Genomic DNA, 27063 nt, shown 5'->3' with positions numbered 1-27063 from the left:
TGACCACTTAAAGTGTGCATCTGTTGAATAAACTGTCAACAATGTTTTTCCACCTATTTAATTAATTAAATTTATTACCCCAGCAGGCACACATAACGGGGAAAATAAAAATAATAATTTCTCACAGAAATTATCATGCATTGGTTTAACGTACACTACTATTGGATGATTTGATGCCAACAAGCCAATCACCTTGTAGATTCTAAATATGACATCACGATTTGGCAAAGCATACACAATGATGTCACATAGTTTAAAGTGTTTGCTTTTACTTCTTTCTGGTTTCAATGTTAAACTTGTAATAAAATGGTAGTTTAATGCAATTCATTATATACTCTTCAAAAGAAGAAACGCAAAACCACATTGTCGTAACATTTGGAGAATTGATTTAATTATTGAATGGTGAGTCCGATAATTACCAAATGTTGCAGGATTGTTCACAATTCACTCTAGTCCATTGTGAGTAAGTGATAGGACACACCACCAAGGTCAAGGTCATCTGGAGTCAATACCGGGTGTGGCCTCCGCGTGTGTTGACAACTGCCTGGCACCGCCTGCCCATTGAAGCAACCAGAGTACGGATGACGTCCCGGGGGATGGTGGCCCACTCGGCCTGCAAGGCTGCTGCCAGCTCGGGCAGGGGCTGTGGTTGTCGCTGTCGGAGGCGTCGGTCCAACTCGTCCCATAGATGCTCAATTGGGTTCAAATCCGGTGATATCGATGGCCAAGGAAGGACATTAATGTTGTTGTTCTGTAGGAAAGCCGTTGTGAGACGTGCTGTGTGAGGCCTGGCGTTGTCATGTCGGAACACTGCGTTGGCGTTGGCCATAACTGGAACGATGTGTGGCCGGAGGATCTGGTCAATGTAGCCCTGTGCATTCAGGTTGCCCTGCACGTGGACCAGGTCAGTTCTGCCAGTGTGTGAGATGGCTGCCCACACCATGACACTACCCCCGCCGAATCTGTCCACTTCCTGCACGCAGTTTGCCGCATAACGTTCACCACGACGCCTATACACGCGACATCTTCCATCATGACGTCGGAGCAGAAATCGGGACTCGTCACTGAACCACACCTGTCTCCATCGCAGTTGAGGCCATTGTCGATGAATCTGGCACCACTGCAGTCGGAGTCCACGGTGTTGTGGTGTTAAGATGACACCTCGAACTGGACGTCTGGCACGAATTCCTACCTCACGTAGGCGGTTCCGTACGGTCTGGTCGGATATCCTGCGCAAACCTGGTATTGCTGCGGCTGTGGAGGTGGCAGTAGTCAATCGTTCCCGAAGGTGGCGTACCCGGATGTAGCGGTCTTGCCCGGGGGTAGTGACCCGTGGTCGACCGGATCTAGGGAGGTCACGTGTTGATCCATGTTGCTGGTAACGGTCCCACAGTCTGGAGATGGTGCTTGGGGACACATGGAATGCCCTGGCAACAGCCGTTCTGGATTCGCCTGCGTCTAGTCGGCCGATGGCATTGTTTCTCTGCGGTTCACTGAGACGTGGCATGTCCTGGATTGTCAACTGTCGGCCAGATACAGAGGCCAGGCAAGCGAACACCCTGCACTTTTATACTGTCGGTGTTCATGTTGCACGTGCAGACAACGCACGTGCAGTGGTGACATGGTTTGCACGTGGCTGCGTTTTTACGAATATTCACATTTTGGAACTTTATTGTACAGTAGCTGCGTTTTATCGAATGTAACCGTGGGAATGTGTTTGGGACATGCAATGACCTTATATTCACAAAGCATGAACCGGTAGGAAACATAAAATCGGAGTTATAACCCATTTGTACCCTTTTGCGTTTCGTTTTTTTGAAGAGTATATATACCATCAACGTCCCAAACTGCGTTCACCTAACGACAAAAACACGAATACGATATTTACGGAAATACTATTCTACATTTTTCAGCTACAATACGTGAAACAAAATAAATTGCAATCAAGAAACGTAAAAAATCAACAATGTGGACTTAAAACAAATCCATTCTAATAAATAAAAGTGAAACACCCTCCGTTAAACAGGAAAGGGTGCAGTGTTTCTAACTGCGTTCAGGCGCATGCGTTTGCAAAAAGTATCGTACTGCACATGTGCGGTTTGTCATTTTCCATTTTTAAGGCAACTACATAAAAAAATATATGTTTCTTAATTATGCACAGTTGCCGAACACTTAATTTATTAATTTTTTAAAAGGAAAAATAAAATTTATCAAGCGTTCTGGTCCGGTTCGCGTTTTATCAAAACACATCACTCACACTTGATGTCAATACTGATAGGCATTACGTTCATACCTGCGAATAGTTTGTAAAATATAATTTTTTTAATGAATTGATTCTAAATAAACACAATTTATATACTCAAAATTATTTACAACTGTTATGAATGGATTATGAATACTATTCACTACAATAGAGGCACAAAAATGTAGCATACCTTTTGCAGATTGAATATAATAATTGAAAACAAATTTTAACAACAGGGGTTTTAAAAATCGTAAAAATTAAATTCTTTGGCCTTGTTGATCTGGCACGTATGAGGTCATGTGACACGCACCGAATGTTAATTCATCTTTCTCCATTTTATGTCAATTTCTATGAGTTATGTGGACCCGATATCGGTAATTTTAAGGAATAAACAAAAATGACTTAGTACAATTAATGGTTTTAGGGGTTTGTAAAGTTTTGTATTTAGATACTTACTTTTCTCAACTTTATTGTTTATAAAAATGTTCCTGAACTGTGAAGAAAAACCTCATAAATGAACGACATGCTGATGACAACAAATCGGATGTTGATTGCGCGAACTGTGCACGAGAAAACAAAGTGAAAGGAATTTGAAGCATAACGCAGTTAGGGACGTTGACGATATATATATATATTTTTTTTTTTACAGAATATATAGAATTTTGGGCTTTGAAAATTATCTGTGAACTGTGAATAAAATACTAACTTAAAGCAATACCCAGAACAGTACGGTAGTTTACGTTCGTTTCTGTATACATGGATGTGTAGCCGATGTAGACTATATAAAAAAATAAAGGCTTTTTAAAAAAAAACCCAAATAGCTGGGGTAATAAATAGAATAACAAACTCAGTACCAGTTATTATCAAATTTATGTTCCGAGTGAAATCATTTTCACTTGTCACAAGCTTTAGCTTTAATTTGATAATAACTGGTAACTCATTTATTATCCTCTCTGTATCAAACAAGTCATGAACAGTTACGACATGTTAAGAAAATCAAGGACTCTTGGGATGGTACTTGATTCTTCACCAAATCATATTAAACTAAAACTACGTCGCTTACGTTTTGATCAACTGAGTGTTATTTAGATACACATACAGTACCAGTACAGTGAGAACAGTGGTATGAATGGATAACAAAGTATCGGTACAGTGAGAACATTGGTATGGATGGACAACAAAGTATCGGTACAGTGAGAACAGTGGTATGGATGGACAAAGTATCGGTACAGTGAGAACAGTGGTATGGATGGACAACAAAGTATCGGTACAGTGAGAACAGTGGTATGAATGGACAACAAAGTATCGGTACAGTGAGAACAGTGGTATGAATGGACAACAAAATACGGTACAGTGAGAACAGTGGTGTGAATGGACAACAAAATACCGGTACAGTGAGAACAGTGGTGTGGATGGACAACAAAATACCGGTACAGTGAGAACAGTGGTGTGGATGAACAACAAAATACCGGTACAGTGAGAACAGTGGTGTGGATGAACAACAAAGTATCGGTACAGTGAGAACAGTGGTGTGAATGGAAAACAAAGTATCGGTACAGTGAGAACAGTGGTGTGGATGGACAACAAAGTACCGGTACAGTGAGAACAGTGGTGTGGATGGACAACAAAGTACCGGTACAGTGAGAACAGTGGTGTGGATGGACAACAAAGTACCGGTACAGTGAGAACAGTGGTGTGGATGGACAACAAAGTACCGGTACAGTGAGAACAGTGGTATGGATGGACAACAAAGTACCGGTACAGTGAGAACAGTGGTATGGATGGACAACAAAGTACCGGTACAGTGAGAACAGTGGTGTGGATGGACAACAAAGTACCGGTACAGTGAGAACAGTGGTGTGGATGGACAACAAAGTACCGGTACAGTGAGAACAGTGGTGTGGATGGACAACAAAGTACCGGTACAGTGAGAACAGTGGTGTGGATGGACAACAAAGTATCGGTACAGTGAGAACAGTGGTGTGGATGAATAACAAAGATTCGGTACAGTGAGAACAGTGGTGTGAATGGATAACAAAGTATCAGTACAGTTAGAACAGTGGTGTGAATGGATAACAAAGTATCAGTACAGTTAGAACAGTGGTGTGAATGGATAACAAAGTATTAGTACAGTTAGAACAGTGGTGTGAATGGATAACAAAGTATCAGTACAGTTAGAACAGTGGTGTGAATGGATAACAAAGTATTAGTGTGTCTGTGAAGGGATTTTAAAGGAATAATAATGGACATAATATGTCCTAACTTACAGGATACCGGGTCTCTATTTTGTGACTGTATTTTATTTAACATGGGTTACCAGATGCAATGCTTGTTTCGATGTCTGGATATAGACTTTCAAAGCATAAATACTTCCTAACTGAATGTTGGCAATTTTACATAATTTATGTTAATAACCTGTGATATGCATTTTCATGCTGGGGTGTCATTAAACATCTATTCATTCTATTCTATTGTGATATGCATTGGAAAGTTCATCCCTTATTAGTCAGTATAGCTGTTAGTTAATGTATGGTATTTAATATTTATGTTAAACCAATAAAATTGCTCAATTCGTAGGCTTTTGTATCAATGTCTTTAGGTCACAAGACATTTGTTTCAAATAGTAATGGCTGCCTATAATTTGATTTTACCTGTTATTTCTATTCCTAATGGAATCACAGAGCACCAAATTAATCTAAATAATATATTGCTATTTTGGTGATGTTTGTCTTTCATGTGGTTAATTCTCCATGAAATCTCTGATTTCAGACTCAGTCCTCCACATTACGGACATGTTGCTTTCAATTTGGCTCTTTCATGTTTTGTTATCACGAGGCACAATGCTGTATATATATATATATATATCTTTTTTCACTGGTTAATGTGTACTAATTAAACTATAACAGCACATGGATATTTCATTACATCGTGGCGAGTCATAACATTATAAGTCTTCTTTTCTTTGCCTGTGATCATTTGATACAGCAGTAGATTGATGGGCATCAAAATGGGTTTATTTTCTAATTGAACAAGTATATTTTCTGGCAAATAACTTGGGATGGGGGGTAATTACTTCCGTACTGTCACTAGTGACAATCTTGAGATCTTGCTTTATTGATCTTGTACTCTCACCATAGAATAACCTTGTAGAGCTTTGTTCAGAAGCACAGTAATAAATATTTCTTCTGTTGTCATGTGTCATGTATGTGGTTACTGAAGCAAAACATATGAACACTTTCTTGGATACTTCATCCTCGCTGAGGCATGCTATTGTCAATCACCTCAGTGGCTTTGTGGTTATGCCTATCATCATTAAAGGCTGGTAGGTACTGGGTTCGAATCTCAGTATTGATCAATTATAATCAAAAATTGATTAGTTGGGCTCTACCAATGTGATGATCGATCACAAATGTCCATCATCAGTTGCCACGGAAAATGTTAACTAATTGTTTTTACAGTTTAGATGTTACACAATTGTTGGGTTTGAGTTTGTTTTCATGTGTATGTAAGGAGATGTTGGGTATTATTAAGTATTAAATGTAAAATTATTGATTTGTAGGGTCTCTCCCAGGGAACATGACAATATGTATATATTGTTCTAATAATTCAAATTTATCCTTCTTAAGTTCATATCATTCTAGCTAATTATATAATTGAACGTTGATTGGTTTGCAAACTGATCATATCCAATAAACTATAATGAAATTCCAATCAATTCCTAACATTAAGTTAGGGTTTTAGATAGACGTAAAAAATTAATAGCAATTTGGCAAATTGGATCAGAAAATCTGTAGCCAAGTTCAAGTAATGTTATTTTTAAAAATATATATATGCACATACAAAGAACAAAGGGTTTTTGAACTGGCTTTTTGACGAATTATTAATGACATATTTGCCAAATACTGGTTCCCACTCCTCAAGAGTTAATTGTAACAGCTCTATGAGAGGTATGTTCCCACTGTACTGACTTTTTTCAAACTAACAGACAAGAGAGCTGTGGTTGTGTACCCACAATAGTGTGTTCAAATATTAATTGGATATAAATTTGAAAATCAAGTTAAAATTAATGTAAATCTCACTTGGGCACCATATCATATTGCATTTAAGTTTTTTTGCATGCCTTGTTTAGCTGGAAATTTGAATGATAAATTATTTTTCTACTTGTAGGTGCCTGTTTCGAGATAATTTATTACCACATAAAACTCATTTCATCGGTTATGCACGGAGCAACTTAACTGTCCAAGATATTAAGAAAAAATGCCTGCCTTATATGAAGGTATCTGTTTTAAATTTGTAGCAAAATGTTTTTTTAATTGTAGCAAGTACAGCTCAAATAATATAATTGCAGACTTAACTGACTGAAATATAAATTCTCCATTTAACAGTACATGTACAGCATTAATTGTCTGTCATAATATTAATGGGAAAAGAATCGGCATTAGTAGACGTTAAAACATAGAGGCTATTTCATGGGGGTTTTCTCATACAATTTTTATGTCAACGATTGATGTATGAAACCATATTTTCACAAATTGCGAAGCATTATTATTGTTTTAACATGATGTCCTGAGTTTATTAGAAAATTTAAATGGAGCTTATAAAACAGAATATAAATGAACAAAGTGTGTGACAAACATTTATAATGATATATACCAACTTGGTAGTAAAGACATTTGAAGAACTTTACATCTTTTAGATGTGTATATTTATACAGACCTTGAAACCACGCTTTTTAAAAAAAAGAACTGAGATGCAATATATTAATTATACAAATGTGTAATTATACAAGTGGTATCACTGAACCAGCTACATTAAAAAAAAGTTTGTAAATATGTTGTATTTCGAAGAGCTCACAAAGTACTATTGTTGTTTGTAACAATAATTGTAAATAGAGTGTTTGTCTAAAATTCAGTGAATTGCATGATCAATCTCCCTTGCTGGAAATATTGTGTAAATTCAATCAGTGTAAACATGTAATATCTGTTCTCCAGTGTCTCGTTGATGCTGGATACAAAATATCATTTGCAATATCTTTTAGTCAAATAAAATGAAGGCTCATGTAAATAATTTACTGTTTAGTTCTGTCCTGTGGCATTATATTACTAAATATATTTAAGAAATACACATCCAGTTCATGTTTGCCCAATTGCAGCTAATATCCTGTTTACATGTATTCTTGCATGATTCCATTTTTGTTTAATTTGTCATGATAACCATGGTTATTGGCAAGTGTGTTATTTTTTTTGTACTAATCCTGTATTGTGTTTTAGGTGAAACCTGGAGAAGATAAGAAAGTTGATGCATTCTTCAAGTTAAACCAGTATTTGGCGGGGAGCTATGACAAGACTAGCGATTTTTCCAAACTCAACAGACTGATAGAGGAGAAAGGATCTGCTAACCGACTGTTTTACTTAGCCCTGCCTCCATCAGTGTTTGAAAAGGTTGCACTCAACATCAAGGCAGTATGCATGTCAAATGGGTAAGACAAACAGTGATTACAGTCAAATCTTTCTTACACTTTACTTTCTTTCTTTTTTTTCTCCATCCATCTCTCTCTCTGTCTGTCTCTCTCTATCCATCCATTTCTCTCTCCACTTTCTGTCTTTGTCTCACATACACATGCACACACACCACACAAATACACACACTCACACACACACACCACACACACAACACATTACACACACCACAGACAACACACACACAACACACGCGCACACACAGACACAAACAACACACACACACACAGACACAAACAACACACACACACACACACAGACATACGTTAAACAACACGAAAAACAAACATTGTATAAACTACAAATCCAGCAATGGTCGAGATCTTGTTAGTATAGTAATGTAAAGATGTTGCAGATATTCCAAAATGCATTTCAAGTTATTTCAATCTAATTATAGCTTAAGATTTTAATTGTTGTGATATAAAATGTTTTGACGTTGGCATGTTTATACTCAGTTTGGGTTTTCTTTATTTTGGTCATACATATTTTGGGCTCAATGTTTATTGCTTTAGCTTTGGTGACATCATACCAATCATATGTTTTTGTTTGTTTCAGTGACAGGTGGACGAGAGTTGTGGTAGAGAAACCGTTTGGTCATGATCTCGAATCCTCTATAGATTTGTGATCTATGTCTTCATATTAATCATATGTTTTTGTTTGTTTCAGTGACAGGTGGACGAGAGTTGTAGAGAAACCGTTTGGTCATGATCTCGAATCCTCTATAGATTTGTGATCTATGTCTTCATATTAATCATATGTTTTGTTTGTTTCAGTGATAGGTGGACGAAAGTTGTGGTAGAGAAACCGTTTGGTCATGATCTCGAATCCTCTATAGATTTGTGATCTATGTCTTCATATTAATCATATGTTTTTGTTTGTTTCAGTGATAAGTGGACGAGAGTTGTGGTAGAGAAACCGTTTGGTCATGATCTCGAATCCTCTATAGATTTGTGATCTGTGTCTTCATATTAATCATATGTTTTGTTTGTTTCAGTGATACGTGGACGAGAGTTGTGGTAGAGAAACCGTTTGGTCATGATCTCGAATCTTCTAATCACCTGTCAACTCATCTGGCATCTCTGTTTAATGAGAACCAGCTCTACAGGATCGATCACTACCTGGGCAAGGAGATGGTCCAAAATCTCATGGTTTTAAGGTTCGTCACAACACTTGACATTAGATTGTAGATAGTTAATAACTACTATAATTGGTATTGGAAGTCAATGTCATTATCTGCTGAAACAAATTATCCAGAACAAATAACCATAAATGATTATGAGCTATGATTATTTCTGAATGCATAAGACAGCTTATTCTTATTTTTGCAGGGATAGTCTGGTCAAAGTCTTTTGTACATGCCTCAATGGTGTCGTAGTTAAGCCATCAGACATACGGCTGGTAGGTACTGGGTTCGCAGCATGGTACCAGCTCCCACCAAGAGCGGGTTTTAATGACTCATTGGGTAGGTGTAAGACCACTACACCCTCTTCCCTCTCACTGACCACTAACCACTAACTCACTGTCCTGGACAGACAGCCCAGATAGCTGAGGTATGTGTCCAGGACAGCGTGCTTGAACTTTAATTGGATATAAGCAAGAAAATAATTTAAAATGATCAGAAATTGTACTATTGTTATTTCTACAAAAATAAGTCCATTCAGTGTCAGTATCTACTGGACTTTAGTTTTTTTTGCATGAATAGTCCATTTGTTTGTTGCTGGATTATTAGTCAACTTTATTTCAGTATCTGCAGGCATAATTTTGTATGCTGCTGTCACAGTCCTCTTTGTCTAGCAGTATCTTAAACCCTGGTTTACATATAGTACTGCAATGAAGTATACGGTAGTTTGGATGTGTTGTTTCTTTATAGATTTGGAAACCGAATGTTCAGTAACATCTGGAACCGAGACAACATTGCCAGTGTTGTGATCAGCTTCAAAGAGCCATTTGGAACCCAGGGAAGAGGAGGATACTTTGATGAATTTGGAATAATCCGGTTTGTTATGGAATTATTTTACTTACTTTTACTTACTTATGCCTGTCGTCTCTTCTGGGGCATAGGCTGTTGACTACAGTTTTCCAGAGTTGTCTGTCCTGGGCTCTGGTTTCAAGCTTCCTCCAGGTGTATCCCATCTTCTTGGTGTCCACCTGGAGGTCCCTTTGCCATGTGTTCTTTGGGAGACCTCTTTTTCTTCTGCCTTGTGGGTTCCATGTCAGATCCTGCCTGGTGATATTCGGTGCTGGTTTGCGGAGCGTATGACCAAGCCATCCCCATTGTCTCCTTCTAATCTCATCTCCAGCAGCCAGTTGGTGTGTTCTCTCCCACAAGTTGATGTTGCTGATGGTGTCTGGCCAACGGATTTGGAGGGTTCTTCTTAGACAGTTGTTGATAATAAAATTATTTTGCCATCGATAAATTGCCTTCAATTATGTTTCCTAATAATACATAAATATCTGAATATTGTCTGTAATAAAATATATTCTAGTGTGAACCGTAAAGATTCACTGTTTTAAAAAATCTTAGTAATAAATTCAGCTTGATTTTAAAATATTTTATTCGGCTTCTTGTATGGGTGTAGAATACTGAAATGTACAAAGTTAGGTAATGTTTATTTTTAGGGATGTGATGCAGAATCACCTGTTACAGATCTTGACACTGACGGCCATGGAGAAACCTCCCACAACAGAAGCTGAAGATATCAGAAATGAAAAGGTATTTCTTTCCTACTTAACCTAACCTCTAACAATTATCCTTGAGTTCAGGTTAAGTATAAGTTGGTTTTTGGTTGTTTGGGGGGTTTTGGGGTTTTTTTTTTATTATTCACAGAAACCCTGTTATAGTAAGACTTGTCCCCAACCAGGGTGAATATAAAGGACAGGCAGTCAACATGACATTGATATATACTACTCAAAAGAATTTAAGGGTCAAAAATTTATAACCAAATAAGTTTCAGAGTGTATTAGATTGATGATGTAAACTACACCAAAAATTTAATTTATTGTTCCATATTTACAAAAACCCACAAATAAACGTCACTGTATACAAGAACGTCACATGACATGCTGTCAAAGTTGAAGGTTGTCAAACATGGATTTTACACATTAGAACATTCGTTTAATAGTGTGTGAATCCACCCCTGGCGCGAATACACTCGACACATCGTTGCCTCATGCTGTTGATCAGACGTCTGAAGAACTCTTGGGGAATGGCCTGCCACTCTGCCATAAGAAGTTGACCCAGATCATGAAGGTTGGCCGGAGGGGCATGGTTATCCCGAACTCTCCTGCCTAATTCGTCCCAGACGTGCTCTATTGGGGCCAAGTCAGGCGAATATGCTGGCCAATCCATCCTGGCGATACCTTGTTGTCTGAGAAAGTCCGTTACCACCCTGGCGCGGTGGGGTCTGGCATTGTCATCCTGCAGAACTGCCCCGCTGCCAATCTGCTGAAGGCCTGGGAGAACCAACGGCCGGATAATCTCATTCAGATAGCGGATTCCATTCAGATTGCCATCCACCACATAGAGGGGGGTCCTGTGGTGGATAGAGATGCCGCCCCACACCATGACGCTGCCACCACCGAACCGGTGACATTGTCTAACGTTAACGTCAGCGAAGCGCTCCCCAGGACGTCTGTAGACACGAACCCGACCGTCGTTGAACTGGAGACTAAACCTGGACTCATCAGTGAACATCACTCGACCCCACTGAACACGTTGCCACCGCAGATGAAGTGTGCACCATTGACGTCTGGCCGTTCTGTGACGTGGTAGGAGTGGTGGTCGAACAGCCTGGCGACGGCAGCGTAGATTATTGGCTCTCAGACGATTGTGTATGGTTTGATCAGACACTCGAGTTCCAGTCGCAGTCCGCAGATTGTCACGTAATCGGCGTGCAGTGGTTGTGCGTTGACGTAGAGCCATATTGGTGATGTAGCGGTCCTCTCTATTTGTAGTGCTTCGGGGTCTTGCTGAATGTGGACGATTTCGAACAGAATTCGTTGCTTGGTACCGTTGCCACAGTCGGCCAGCGACACTCTGACTGACACCAAGTCTCAGAGCAACATTTCTTTGCGTATTGCCATCCTGAAGCCAAGCAATAGCCCTTCCTCGATCTTCGATAGTCAGTTGACGTCGTACCATTGTCAAATTTGGAGTGTGCACCGTACACGAACGCAAGCTCCAATTATACGGAAATTCAGCATTGGAAACATGGAATACACGTGCAAAGTGTGCAAATGAAGCGCTTTGTGAAAAAGCAAGTTATGGGCACTTAGCAGACCTTTCGCTTTCGCCCTAATTTACGTGCAAATGTAAGCATGTTTTCGCCATTAGAACTAGTCGACAGTGTCAATGACAGTGGATTTTAATTCATTTATGGGTTGCTTAGACCCACTTTCGTCAAAATGGAACAATACCATGCGTGACATTATGGTTTAGCTAATATAATTGACATTCAGAAAATAATGTCGAAAATATCGTCTGACCCTTAAATTCTTTTGAGTAGTATATTACAAAAGTATAAGTTTTTAACATATTTGTTTTCTTTCCATCAATAACTTATCACAAGTGCCCATCTGTTACTTGTAGTTCTTGAATGCCTGGATATTTTGCTTCACATGGAACGAAACATGTATAGCTGGTGTAAAGGTGATCTGCAAGCAATGAGCGGTAAATCTATAAATATACTGCGAGGGTCTGGCATGGAGAAGTTTGATGTGCAAGCAATGAGCGGTAAATCTATAAATATACTGCGAGGGTCTGGCATGAAGTTTGATGTGCAAGCAGGTGAATGCTTGAATCAGTAGCAGCTGTGCCTCTATCCAGGTTATTTTAAACCAATGGCTATTATATACTTGGCATATGCAGGGGTGGGAATTCTCCTCGGATCAACTGGTTTTCTCTCATGGAACATTGTGTTTCCTCGCATTTTAATCACCCTTTCCTCCAAAATGTGTCGGGTGGCACAGATTTTAACCTAGGATTTCAAGAATTTCCGGGACCCCTCTAGATTTCCTCTTTTTTTACAGTTCACCAGTTCCCACCCCTGCATATGGTAATGATGTTCCTGGTCTATAGTCCATCCCATCCTACAGAAATGTTTTTTGTAAATAATTTCTGTTATCTTTGTCATAAGAAGAAAGTAAAAGTGTTTTGGAAAGAACAAAAGAATACTATTTTTGGTGTGCAATTTAGAAAACAATCCGCTCAGAAATAAATAACTTGTCATGAATTCCATAGTATGAAACAAGGTGTTCCCTGTGAGAAGGACTACAGATAGTCAGAAATGAAACCTGTTTGGCCACACAGGCTACTTCACTTAGCAGCAAGAAATATTTTATATTCACTTCCTAACAGACAAGACTGCACTATCTGTGGACATTTGATTAACAATTATGGGACACTGGTTACAGGGTGCTATCTTGCCAGAAATAATGGGGGGGAGGGACAGTAAAAGTAGAACCAGGGCACAAAAATATAGGGTCTTTTCCAGCTAGACAAAAAAAAGACTTTAAAAAAAAAAGGAACAATTTTTAATGTTTTTCCATGGGGACAGTTGCTCTCTTACTCTGTTCCTTCTCTACTATGTACGTAAAGCCCTGGGTTGGAACAGAGGCATGAAGCTGAGTATACATGTGGTTGAGAGATCTATCTATTGGCTTTTGATTATTTACAACAGGTGAAGGTTTTGCGCTGTATTTGTCCTCTCTCGATGGACCAGGTGGTTCTGGGACAGTACACTGGCAACCCGGATGGCAAGGGTGCAGAGAAAGAAGGCTACCTTGATGATCCTACTGTGCCTAAAGGTTCGTTTATAAGCTAAGGTAGATAAGTTATTCTAGTTCAATCAACCAGTAGAAAGTTGCCAGAAAGCCATGCTAATAAAACCGTCTAGCACATTCCTCTAGATGGTAATACACCCTTTTTATTGATTAGTTGGTCTCGTCATTTAGGAGGTAGATGGCTGTTGCTACCTGTTCAGTACATCATTCTCTGAGCAAAGGTAGTACCTGACGTTATATGATATGTAATGCTGCATGCATGATGTTTAGTGACGTAACATATATCGGCTAAGAGAAGAAATGATGTCATGGTACCAAAAATCGAATTCAGTGAATTTTATAATAATTATACTACAATAATTATAAGAATCATTGAACTAGAAAATATTTCTGGCACACGTCCTTTCGAAGATTATTTTTCTAACACTCGTCTCAAGAAAATCAATCCTTGGAGCTCGTTAAAGCTTACTTCAAGGATTGATTTTTTTTTTAGATGAGTGTCAGAAAAACCCTCTACAAATGGACGTGTACCAGAAACTATTAGTGTGTGCAGGCACCACACCACCATTTGTCATGTCATTGCTATATAGTCCAGTTTAGGAAATGGGTCTTCATTAAAAACATTTTTATTAAAATACACGTATATAATTTGGAAATTTGGAAATTATTTGTTATTGTTATTACATGTATTTCTAAGTGGGTGTTATGGTCACATGTAATTGGGTACATAGGAGCAAAATGAGATGTTGATCTGGTTTATGGGTGAATAATAACTAATTTGTGATCAACCTGTTTCAGTGTTTTTCATTACACTTAATAATGACTACAGCTTCAAAAAGTGGTAGTCACTTATTCCTTGTGAGGTCATGTTATTTTTGACACTATTTGTTCTGAGGCAGTATTTCAATGGACATGCCTGGAGGACTTAATGGTGGTGTGCAACCTACAGGTTGCAGTATGCTAAATAGCATCTCACCAGGTCAGAGTTCACCTAACTTTGAATGGTGCATTAAATAAAGCATTACCTGCCATTGGTGAAATGTGACAGGACTTGTTGCCAATAAATTCCTGTAATTTAATTTGAACTAATATGAAAATAACAAACATTATTTGGTGACCACCTGGCTGGGATAAGTATATAGCTAACGTGTAGACATAATATGTAGTGCTAGTTATAAGATGTATAATTCAAGTCAGATTTAATAGATTGCCTGAAAGCATTACTCTTTGTATTAATGCTGTTGTATAGTTCGGTAAAGTAAAATTATACTGAATGAATGCTAACACAGGCATCAGAAGTAGGTGGTCCGCAATTCTCAAAATAATGCATTAGCCACCCACCTCATCCCCTCCACATCTCAAAATCAAATTAATATGTAGTACCCCCCCCCCCCCCCCCCACACACACTGTTATCTTCCACCACCTATGACTGTATTATCACTATATTTAAATTGATGTAACCCATGCTGTGTACAGGAAAGTTAAAATGGAATGTGATGACCTTACACTGGGCTTTTCCTAAAAATATGATCACGATGTAGCCCTCTTTAACCGAGGGTATATACACACAGTCACTGCACATATAGCCACTTCTGTGTTAAGTAACAAAGATGGTGGCCTCCATTACGGTTGTGTTTATGGAATTCATTTTTGTACATAATATTTATAACATGTAGTCAACTGGATCTGAGTGCAAAAAGATAATTGTGGAAATGTTGCAGTCGGCAGTACAAATTAAAAAAGGAGAAGTGGTCAGAACAATTTGAAACTGTTAAAACAGCCTTGCATGTTATATTACAGATATCTGGTTTGCCACATAAAGACTTTTTTTTTTGCAAGTGATTTTTATACATGAAAGCAAATAAAACATTCTTTGTACTGACTGTAATGTTACTGTGTTATGTGACTGTAACAAACATCTCTTCCTATTCCACAGGGTCTGTAACTCCTACCCTTGACACTGCTGTCCTGTACATGTTGAATAACAAACATCTTTTCTAATTCCACATGGTCTATAACTCCTACATTTTCCACTGCTGTCCTGTACATGTTGAATAACAAACATCTTTTCCAATTCCACAGGGTCTATAACTCCTACATTTGCCACTGCTGTACTGTACATGTTGAATAACTAACATCTTTTCCTATTCCACAGGGTCTATAACTCCTACATTTGCCACTGCTGTCCTGTACATAAAAAGTGAAAGATGGGATGGTGTTCCATTTATCCTCAAGTGTGGAAAAGGTTTGCTCTACTTATTTGTTAAAACAAACTGGAGGAGACGATAGGTTTCGTGTCTGTCTATCTGTCTGTTCACATATAGTTTTCCGGATATTTTTCCCACCATGCCTCAAGATATTGAGATGAAATTTTATATATAGCTTTATTGCACACCAGTGTAAGATATTGCTCATGTCATAACAGTCACTCAATATCTAACTAGTGTAATATTAGTGTGACATGAGCGTGATGTAGATCACTCTTGACCCAATTCGTAGAAAAATAACGTGTAGGTCTCGACATCTGCTGACTTCTGCGTTGGTTTGTAATAAATAAAATACTAAACTAACTTGCCTGTCATAGCATTTTTATACGCCCAACTTTAAGTCATATTATGGTATAGCATTGTTCTTCTGTACGGACGTACATCTGTCCGTCCGTCCGTCAATCTGTTAACTTTTTTTTTGTCCTGACCATATCTTGCATACACATGCATACAGGACCATCAAACCTCACATGTAGGAACAACTTGGAATGGCGGTTTGTCGAGTACTATTACTAGGTCACTGTGACCTACTTTTCACGGTCTATTGCACATAACAGTAAATCCTTGTCTAGACCATATCTTGCATACAGGACCATCAAACCTCACATGTAGGAACAACTTGGGATAGCAGTGTGTGTCGCGTTCTATTACTAGGTCACTGTGACCTACTGTTCAAGGTCTACTGCGTGTAACAGTAAATTCTTGTCCGGTTGTCGCATACTATTACTAGGTCACTGTGACCTACTTTTCACGGTCTACTGCATGTAACAGTAAATCCTTGTCTGGACCATATCTTGCATACAGAGGCATACAGGGCCATCAAATCTGACATGTAAGAACAACTTGGGATGGTGGTGTGTTGCGTATTACATTGTGTCCTACTTTTAATGGTCTACTGCACACAACTGTAAATCCTTGTCCAGATCATATCTTGAATACAGATGCATACAGGACCATTTAATCACATGTAGGAACTACTTGGGATAGTGGTTGGTCCAAACCAAACTGTTCATCCATCCCATTGCAAACATGTCACATAATTACACTTGAATCATACCCGTAATTTATTCATTAATATAGAAATTGATTTCCTACAAACTCCTGATGGGTGTATCATGTGCCTCACCGGTACTCTTGTTATGAAACTCATGAACCGTGTTGATATCTGAATCACTTTCGCTCGTCAAATACCAAACCTGTTCACTCATTTCATAAAAATGGTATGACAGGCAAGCTCATTTAGTATTCTATATTTATCATGTACTGTTACAGACCAAGTTTGACTTCCTTGGTGATTTACTAATTTTTCACAGAGTTATGGCCCCCGAACATTGGAGATATGAAAATCTGTTGGGTCTAGTAGCAGTACTCTCAGAATGTTTTAGTTTTTTTAACAAAATATCAATCATTAATTTAAAATTAAATTATTTTACCAAATTAAAATTAAATTTGCCAATTGTCTTTAAAATTCACAAGTCGCAAAGTCGCAAAGAGTGTCAGAGCTAGCCATGTAGCTGTTGGATAGAACTATAAACAAGTAAATGTTCTTGCACTGCTGTTGAATTTAATTATGCACAATACTTTGATACACAATCAGGTTTTCCTTTCCTTTTGACCATACATTTATTTGATATAAAAAAAAGTAATATGTTTGACATTTTCTTTCCGTTACTAAGGGGCTGGAGGTAGCCCAGTGGCAAAGCGCACACCTGATGCGTGGCCAGTCTAGAATCGATCCCTGTCGGTGGGCCCATTGGGCTATTTCTCGTTCCAGCCAGTGCACCATGACTGGTATATTAAAGGCCATGGTATGGTATGGTGCATATAAAAGTTCCCTTGCTACTAATGGAAAACTGTAGCTGGTTTCCTCTTTATGACTGGGTCAAAATGACAATATGTTTGACATCCAATAGCTGATGATTAATAAATCATTGTGTTCTAGTGGTGTCGTTAAACAAAACAAACTTCTTCTCTGTTACTAGCTCTCAATGAAAGGAAGGCTGAGGTTAGAGTTCAGTTCCGGGACGTTGCCGGGGACATTTTCCCCGCAGGTGAAGTGAAGCGGAATGAGCTGGTAATTCGCGTGCAGCCAAATGAGGCAGTGTACTTGAAGATGATGACGAAGACTCCAGGCTTGACCATCGAGTGTGAGGAGACGGAGCTCGACCTCTCCTACCGCAACAGATACGAGGTCAGTGCATTGAGACGTTCAGTTATAGAGATTATTATACAAGCTTGTGTGTCATACTGATATGAAACGAGTGTCAGGATTCCTGTAAATATATAATTCTGACACAAATTTTGTAAAATCAGTATGATTCAAACACAAGTGTAATAATTTCTCTATTATTACTTATATTATCAATAATAAGGACCATGTCAAAACTTTTCCAATGTAACTAGAAGGAGAAAATGTCATTTTAAGAAATTACGTCATTTTGGAATTGTTTACACAGAGCTAAGACTGGGGATGCTGCACTATGTTGTGACATCATTTCCCAAATTTATGTCATTCATTGTGCACGTGAAATCATTATGACACCTGTATATCTTGAACTATGTGGATAATAAATATAATTAGTATGTCACTTAAAAACTGAATGTTATTCTTCAATAAACCTCAGAGTCATTTTTCTGGTTGATTTTTTTTGCCCCCAAAGAGCCATTTTATTGCAGGATTTTCAATAATTTTTATAAAATCAAAATAGCTTTTATTGAAAATTAAAACATATTTGACTAGTACTTGCTAAAACATTTTTTGCCTAGTTTTGACTTTCTCTTTGCATGGCCCAGTGGTAAAGCTCTCGCCTGATGCAAGGTAGGTTTAGGATCAATCCCTCGATCAAGTTAAACCTGGGGAAAAGCCCTTTTTCCCGGTCAGGGACCAATTCTTGATCTCTGAGACCAAAATTATTTTTTTAAAACATGTTTGCCTGTCCCACTTCTGTCATTCTTGTCAGTCTGAAGCATTTATTGGCGGTGTTTTGGCAAATTGTAATCGTTCAAAATCAATGTGTGGGGCGGTTGATGGTCGGTTGATCCAGAGTAACTGAACATTGGCCGGCTGGCGTCAATGCCTGGTGGGCTTTCCCTGGGAGTGACTGGGTGGACCGGAAGGTTTTTGTTCTGGAAATCGCCGAAAGGACTGATGATGAAAAGTGGTACCCTTCCACTGCTTCTTCTGACCTTGAGGTTGGAAAAACTACTTGCATTTTGTGGTCTCCAGAGTAGATATCAACTATAAAGCCTTCACTGCAACAACCTCAGTGATCTTGCCAGCGAACAATTTCGGAGCCAACCAAGCTGAGCTAAAACCTGTTGTCTCTGTTGTGTCAACATAGTAGACATGGATGTCACTGTAGAAGTCAGGAAAGCCAACATTTTAGCAGACTGCTGGAATAAGGCATATCCCTTCGCATCATTCATGGTTCGCACGGTCTTGAAAAGTGCTTGAATTTAGGAGTTTGAAATGAAAAGTGCTTATTTTCAAGCGAGTCATTTTAACCAGAAATTACGGAACAATCTCGAAAGAAATTTAGCATTTTTACTTCCGTGTTCGCACTTTCATTCCAGCACTCGCGACATTCTGCGACCCGAATGTACTCGGCCCATTCCGGGACAAATGCTGTGTTCCGAATGCCTCAGCCGAGATTTACCGATTATTGATGAGCGTAATAGCCTCGTTTTGAGAACTGCAAACAATAGTCAGGCGATACGACACAGAATCACTTAGATTTTGAAGTTTTTGCAAGCACATGTTCAAATTTAAACATGCCTAGTAGAAAGTGTGTTTTTAACAAAACATGGTGTCGAAAATATGAGTGGGTCACAGAGAGTAAGGACGTGTCAAAGGCTGTGTGTTCCTGTTGTCACAAGGATATTAACATTGGCGCCATGGGCGAGAGCGCACTCAAATCGTGCGAAAAACACAGAAAAAACAAAGCGGATACTGCAAGCTTCAGCATAGCTCAGTTATTCAAGTCTATTAAAAACATTGTTTAAAAAGGCTGGTTAAGGTTTGTAACATAAGGTAGGTCCTTGAAAAATGCTTGAATTTTATGGGTCCTTGCCTGTATGAAGCATGTCATTTACTTAAGACGCCATCACCGCTAGAAAAATATCTAAGTACGATAACACATACAATGCCCTTCGTGACCGTGGAAGCCTTCATGGCCGCTTATGTCTCCTGCAACATTGTAGGCAGTAAGTTCTTCAAAATGTCTGCAACAGAATCCGTGATCAATGGTTGAATCACTGAAACCGACGCCGCCATCGTCTCTGACTTCTTTGCACAGATCGCCACTACATGCTGGTAGGCTGCAAACTCCATCACTGTCAAAGCAGAACAGAGATGACACCGTGAATCATCGTCACATGGAGTCTGACAGCCCAGGCAAAGTTTGTGCACCTGCCCCCCCGCCCCCCACCATGAACTTTTTACAGTGAAGGCAAGACTTCACAACATAAAGAGAGCTAGCATCAGACATAATAATTTTCAATCTGTGAAATAGAAAGAAAAAACACAAGTCTGTACAATTCCGGTAAACAACAGTCGCTATTTTTAAAATGGCAGCCACTCCTTGTTGACCGGCACACACAACTATTAATAATTTGGAAATAACACTTGAAACCAAGTGAATACGCCAAAATAAATATACAGTAATGTTGTAACAGTATGTAGGAAGATATTCCACACATAAAACAATCAAGAAAAACAAGAAAAACCAATAGATGGCTCCGATTAAATCAGAGCAAAAGAAAAGAACGTCCGAACCGAAACAGCAAAAGAAAAAGAAGTGACCGGAACTAGAGGGAGCATACAGTAGAAGAATTTTAGGCCATCCCATTGGCTGTTGGGATGTTCGGACCAGACTACTAGCTGTAGGGTGGAGTGCACTTGTTTGAGGACAGGTGATGTATCTATTAAAGAGAAAACACCAAGTTTTTTTGTGTATTTTTTAAACGTATGTTTGCCTGTCCCACTTTTGTCATTCTTGTCAGTCCAAAGGATGTGTCCGTTTATTGGCGGTGTTTTTGCATGTGTATTTGTCTACGTCAGTCAGCATTTTAAATCTCGAAAGACTTGAGCTTGTTCCAAATTTAATATTAAAAGTGGTATTTTTGTTTGTTTGTCAGTAGTCAGTACTAGAAAGAGTGAATACACTATTTGTGCCACTTTTCAATTGGACCTGCATAGGTACCTTGTATTCATGATTTTTTTTTAAAAGAAAAAAAAAGGTAAACTAGTCAAGATTCAGACGTTTGTGATTATGAAGATAAGGATATATCGCTGGGCACAGAAGCCGGACCTTCGGTAGTATCATTGCACTGTCACGAGGCTAGACATTCGTTCAAAGCCTCTGAGCCGGTCATGAGGCAGGTTCATCATCCAGGTCACTATCATTGTTTCAATACAATCATTTTCAGTCACCACTGAATCTGTAATGTCATCTTCTGTAGTTGGTGCACTGGGCCCATATTTTCAAGGTGATCTTAGCTATGACGTCACTATGGCATGTGCCGTAATGACATCACAACCTACAATGGTTTCACGATTTCGTAGCTCTAAGATGGCTTTGAAAATTAGTGCCCAGGTCACTACAGTTTTGTCGATATTTGCATACTCTGCCACACTAACACCCGAACTGTGACAACGCTGGGCCAGTGGAATGCTGAGGTAATCATCTTCATCACTTTCAGTGCTTGTCACAGCAAATCAGCATGCCTGAAACTATTTTTTATTGCACATCGCTTTTCCTGGTCCCACGTGCATCGTAAGAAACGTAAAGCATCAAGAACAGAAATTACAACGTCCTGGCCTTTATCTAATGCTTGTAGTCGTAAATCTAACACCAAATTCCAATAGTGGGTTTGCAAATTGAAAATCACACCTTGGTCCCTTGGTTGCATCCTTGAAGTCGTGTTTGGTGGAAGAAATACTAGTTTAATACAATGCAGACCTTTCATATGGGGATGAGTTGGACAATTCTCAACAATAAATGTAGTTTTTTCTTACGTCGTTTCATTTTGTTTTGACCAGAGCCAAACACCAATCAGTAAACATCATCCAGGTAGTTTGATACACACATGGCAAGGATTATACACATTTCACTAAGGGTTGGCTGACTTCCAAATTACCACTAGCAGTAACTTATCGGTTCCAGTCTGGTTACTTCACTTGAGGGTGATTGATTGTTCTTTGCTCTTTTTTTGCACCTTTGAACTCCAGTTTCATCAGTGTTGTATATTTGATCCGGCTCAAACTCTTCCAGAACATTTTCAAAGTGTTGTTTTTTCGATCACTCATGTCTGTTGATGATGTGTCAATGAAGTTAGCCGTACCACATAGTTTTCTAAATGTAAAGACGATGCCATGACGCTCTTTAAATTGATTAAGCCACCCACTGCTAGCATTGAAATCTCTGTAGCCTAATCATTATGTTAAACATCTAATTGTAATTCAGATGCTTTTCGTCAAATTACAGGACCATTTACAGCTAAGTGTGCATTTGTAACAGTTTTCAACCACTTAAATACTGCCTCGTCAACATCACAAATTTAGCCCAGCGTCGACAGCAGCAAATCATACACAACACCCCGACAATCTCTCATTGTCTCTCAGGATGTGGGTCACGAACACGTCATCGCATAGAGCCTCCCAGTTCTGCCAGTAGAGCTGTAATTGGCTTCCGACCGTGGATAATATAACCGGCGTGGGGCACACTGGAAGTGTCAGTTTATAATCGTTGATCATGACAAGTCGAGGGGCCGGGGAAGTCTACAAAGTCTGAGCAACCCAGGTTGGCCGGTTGGCATCAACAGCAAGCTGGTTTTCCCTGAGGTCGATTGCCAGGCTCGGCAATGTCAGCACACCTAATCCTATACTGTTTATATATGCAATCCCACTTTTAGTGTTACCTGTTTTAGATAACTGCCACACTTTCAGAGGCCACCACTTTAAAGCAAATTAAACAATCGGTACTTGACAATACCCATTGTAACAGGTAATGAAGGTGTATTTATTTATTATTAACCAAGAACAACAAATTTAGTTTTTTTAAGGAAAATATGTTTCAACTTTGAGAAAAATATACAAAATATGTAGTAAATAAGTAATTTGGGACTCATTTGATATAATGTGAGTATTTTTATGTAAAGGTTTGAGAGAAACATACAAAAGCTTACATGTTTAGATAAAGAAATGGTTGGGACCCACTTCTAGCTTGCAAGACGTTTGAAAAACGGAGTTCACCATATTTACGTTTTCATTCCATATCATCAAAGAGGTCATTGTCTGACAAAAAAAGACACAAATCTGACTCAGAATCTGAAGAATCTTCATCTTCCACCATGGTTGGAAACTGGTTCTAGAATATTTTTTGAATTATACCACAATTCTCTTTTCTATTAGCTGTGTTTTTTACACAATAAGATATATAGGTTAAATGTTTTTAACGTTGTTTAATGGACAAAACTAGATAATTTTAATACGTTAAGTATTCACTCAATAATTTACAGCCAGAATGTCCAATAAATATCATAGCTTGCCACTGATTGTGTTAACTTTGTAGAATCTCAGATCCACTTTCTGGTGAGTTAATCCTCTAATTTACTTTCATAATATTTTGATCATGTTAACTCCAAATATTTACTGAACCTCATAAGGATATGAGCTACTTGCCTAATGCTTATGAAATGTTTAGAATCTAGACTCCAGATCCTAATAGAGTCTGAGACTCTAACACCATACACCATATGTGTGCGACATCATTAGAGATTTGAGTGTAGACTCTATGAAGGTATATAAGCATGGGCCATGGTTTCTGCTCTGTTTAGGGAATCACAATGCCTGATGCATACGAGCGACTGCTGCTGGATGTGTTCCTGGGATCTCAGATCCACTTTGTCCGATCCGACGAGTTGTTCGAGGCGTGGAGGATTTTCACTCCGCTGCTACACCAGATAGAGAAGGAGAAACCCAAACCGCTGCCCTACGTGTATGGCAGGTGAGTTTTAATTAGTCTCCAGGGTGATGGAAGTTCTTTCTTCCACGGTCTGAGGAAGGCCAGTTATTTTACTCCGCTGCTACACCTGGGCCCGTGCTTATAAAACTTAGTCTAGACTTTAATACAGTCCAGACTTTAACGTAATCCTATTTGAATGACGTTACCATGACGTTAAAGTCTGGACTTTATTAAGTCTAGACATCAAGGTTTATAAGCACGGGGCGAAGGAGAAACCCAAACCACTGCCCTATGTCACATTGTGTATGGTAGGTGAATTTTCTTTGGTCTCCAGCATGATGGAACTACTTTCTTCCATGGTCTGAGGAAGGCTGCTGGTTTACTTGCAGTATTAGAATATGTTATGGTATTAAAACCCAGATGTTGTCCTTCTGTGTGATGTATGATGTAAATAACACAGGTTGGAATACAGATACCAAATTAAATGTTGATAGAATGCCTTTTGCTGTAAATCTACCATGTTAAATTTGATTAATCCTGTAGGCTGTTTGCATCCTGTTTTAGTATTAATTTGTTCTACATTATTATCATAGCTGTTGGTAGCTGGAAGAGGCAGGCAGGGCACTTTTATCCCCAGAGGTGGGGGAATCACTTTTATCCCCCAAACTCTGAAGATTATTGCATTGAAAGCCAAACAATATATACATGTAACTGGCTAACAGCCCCTCTCCTAGTTGATGACATCTTCCAATACCTATAGTAGGTTATTTGTTATTTCAAACAGAAGTCAAAATAGGAATGGATCATACAAAACAGCAGACAAATATTTCATAACAAGTACTAAAACACCAGCATGGTCTTCAGTCACACCTTTTTTTCTCTCCACCACTTAAAAATTGTGATGGTCAATAAAGTACAGGGAAACATCAAGTCATAACCGATTTGAGATCTGACCTGTTGTTCACAACTTATTTTTAGGGCTATGAAAGTGCAAATAACCATTAGAAAATGTATGCCCTTTAAAGTTATGTTACATGATGTTGGGTATAAAAATTGCACACTTACAGAGCTTTAGATCACATCAAAGCTGAGGCGATGAACATTGTGCCCAAAATAACTATGCTCAAAATAAAGAAGAGCAAATTAGGTACAAACATGCAGACATCAAAACATCTGACTAAACGACCTCTTTGTACTGGAACAAAGAGCCCACTGCCCAAATTAGTGAGATCTAAAGCCCTGACTTTGTCAATGGGAAAACAATCTGAGCATGGTACAAATCTTATTTTATTACCCATATGGGCAGTGAGATGCGGGTGAATATATTTTCTATCTTTCTCTAGGGAAAGATAGAAGCTATCTTTCCCTGCTGACATTAGTTTGGTGACGTCATCAGTTTCCTCAGACTTCCTCAGACTTTCACGTCTTGTATATTGTATAGTTTGTGTCATGTAAGAAGTTTAAAGTTTAAATTTTCTGGATAATAAATACAATAACACACTCAATACTCAGAATTATGGATTATCTGTCCCTCATGAAATTAATGATGTCGGTCACTCGCTAAAGCTCATGACTGACAACATTAATTTCACTCAGAACAGATAATCTGTAATTCCGAGTAACTTGTAAGTTATTGTCTATAACCCTGCAAAAGCCTCTGTATTAATTTGGTTTAGATATTTAACTCTATGCCTCATATTGTATGTTTCCTTACAGTCGAGGTCCCCCAGAAGCTGATGCATTATCTTCCACCCATGGTTTCAAGTACACAGGAACCTACCGCTGGAACAAAGACAAGATGACTAACTCAAAATACTAGAGGTAAACAACTTTCTCTAACTTAATCCAAATCGTCAATAGATTAGTCCCAAGTTTTGGTTTTTCTACTATAGGTATTGTCGTATTTGTCATTTAACACAATTCATACAAGATGAGTAAACATTGCACTAAGAGGAGAGATCAAAAATTATAAACTGAAATATTTAATATTTACTCAAAATATGTAAGTACAGTATGATTAATAGTTTGTTCTTCCTTGTGTTAATTCTTTGTTTACTGCTAAAAATATGAAAAAAGATTTTAAAAGTCCATTCCATAGGCAAAATTATTTTTAATGTTTTGGGTGGGTTTTAGTTATTTTAATTATTAAAGGAGACCGGACACCAACTCGTATATACGGCGTAATGAATTGTTTGCCGTCATAAACCACAACACGCAACTACCGCGCTCTCCTTATTGACTAAGTTAAGCGTGCCAGTCTTGGTTGGGTTTTTTTTTCGCCGATGTTTGCCGGAAACTGTCGACAATTGATGAGCTAGACCCGTGACGTCATCGATGAGAGGAAAACTGAAGAAACTACCAAGCAGCATGGACGAACATAGCCATTCGAATGACAAAGAATTGTGTCCAGCTTGTGCTAATGGCATTAAACCGTATCAGTTTGAACCACCTATCAGAGACTTTGTCCCTAATCCTGGAAATGTTGTCTTAGATGAAAATTTGGATGAATCAACTGCCGACGAAGACGAGGAAGCCACATGGTCATAGACTAGCATAGGCCTACAAGCATTTTTTAAAACATAATTTTTTATGACATTTTTAATGTAAACTGAAGCAAATGGACCTAATTAGAAGAAAAGCACACAGAATGTAATAATATTTCATCATAAATCTTGTTCAGCATAGATGTAAATATGACACGTCAGTGGATATTCCAGAGGCTGATTTCGCAAATTTGCAAAAAGCGTCCCCTCCTGACCAAAGCAAGATATAATAATTTAACAAAAAAACTTTGTTCTCTTAACTAGTTACCCTCCAAGTTTTAATGTGTTTGGTTAAACCGTGTATTTTTAATTATTAAGAAAATGTGTTACCAGTCTGCCGAAACTGTCCACAGCCGGGTACAGAAACACATACTGATAATCACCTTACAACTAATATTTCTTATGGACAATATTATTATATAGTTTTTGCATTTATTAATATAAAATACAACAGGCCCATAGGAACTGGGGAGGGGCGGGCCTAGGGGCTTGTTCTCCATCACACACTCTAGGAAGAAAATGTATGTTTTAAATTTTCACTACTTTGCATAAATAAAGATGATTTTAAGATAAAAAATCTAGTTTGTATCCCTCACTAGAGACTGTATTCCCCCCCCCCTCTCTCTCTCTCTCTCCCCCCCCCCCCCCCCCCCACACACACTTCCTTTTATCTTTAGCATTTTGTAATCATGATTTCAAACCAACTGTTTCAGGTAGTTTGCTCCACATACTGACATAAAACA

At 38.6% G+C, this 27063-nt stretch overlaps 1 protein-coding gene and 1 long non-coding RNA gene across 2 annotated transcripts in view; one reads left to right on the top strand and one right to left on the bottom strand.

Annotated features, from left to right (window-relative positions):
* LOC121367591 overlaps nt 1-27063 on the bottom strand; it is a 55173-nt gene that overhangs the window by 11615 nt on the left and 16495 nt on the right. The window lies entirely within an intron of this gene.
* The window catches only part of LOC121367589 (glucose-6-phosphate 1-dehydrogenase-like), a 37930-nt gene that overhangs the window by 4322 nt on the left and 6545 nt on the right, over nt 1-27063 (top strand). Inside the window, exons 3-12 of the mRNA XM_041491863.1 lie at nt 6413-6521; nt 7516-7724; nt 8759-8920; nt 9635-9760; nt 10384-10477; nt 13443-13569; nt 15702-15791; nt 17796-18004; nt 23650-23819; nt 25494-25598. Of these exons, the coding sequence (XP_041347797.1) occupies nt 6413-6521; nt 7516-7724; nt 8759-8920; nt 9635-9760; nt 10384-10477; nt 13443-13569; nt 15702-15791; nt 17796-18004; nt 23650-23819; nt 25494-25596 (1399 nt within the window). The 3' untranslated portion in view covers nt 25597-25598. The remainder of the gene's footprint in view (nt 1-6412; nt 6522-7515; nt 7725-8758; nt 8921-9634; nt 9761-10383; nt 10478-13442; nt 13570-15701; nt 15792-17795; nt 18005-23649; nt 23820-25493; nt 25599-27063) is intronic.

This window comes from Gigantopelta aegis, chromosome 3 (assembly GCF_016097555.1).
Source record: "Gigantopelta aegis isolate Gae_Host chromosome 3, Gae_host_genome, whole genome shotgun sequence".
NCBI classification, from domain to species: domain Eukaryota; kingdom Metazoa; phylum Mollusca; class Gastropoda; order Neomphalida; family Peltospiridae; genus Gigantopelta; species Gigantopelta aegis.
This window is presented reverse-complemented; position numbering and strand designations above follow the sequence as displayed.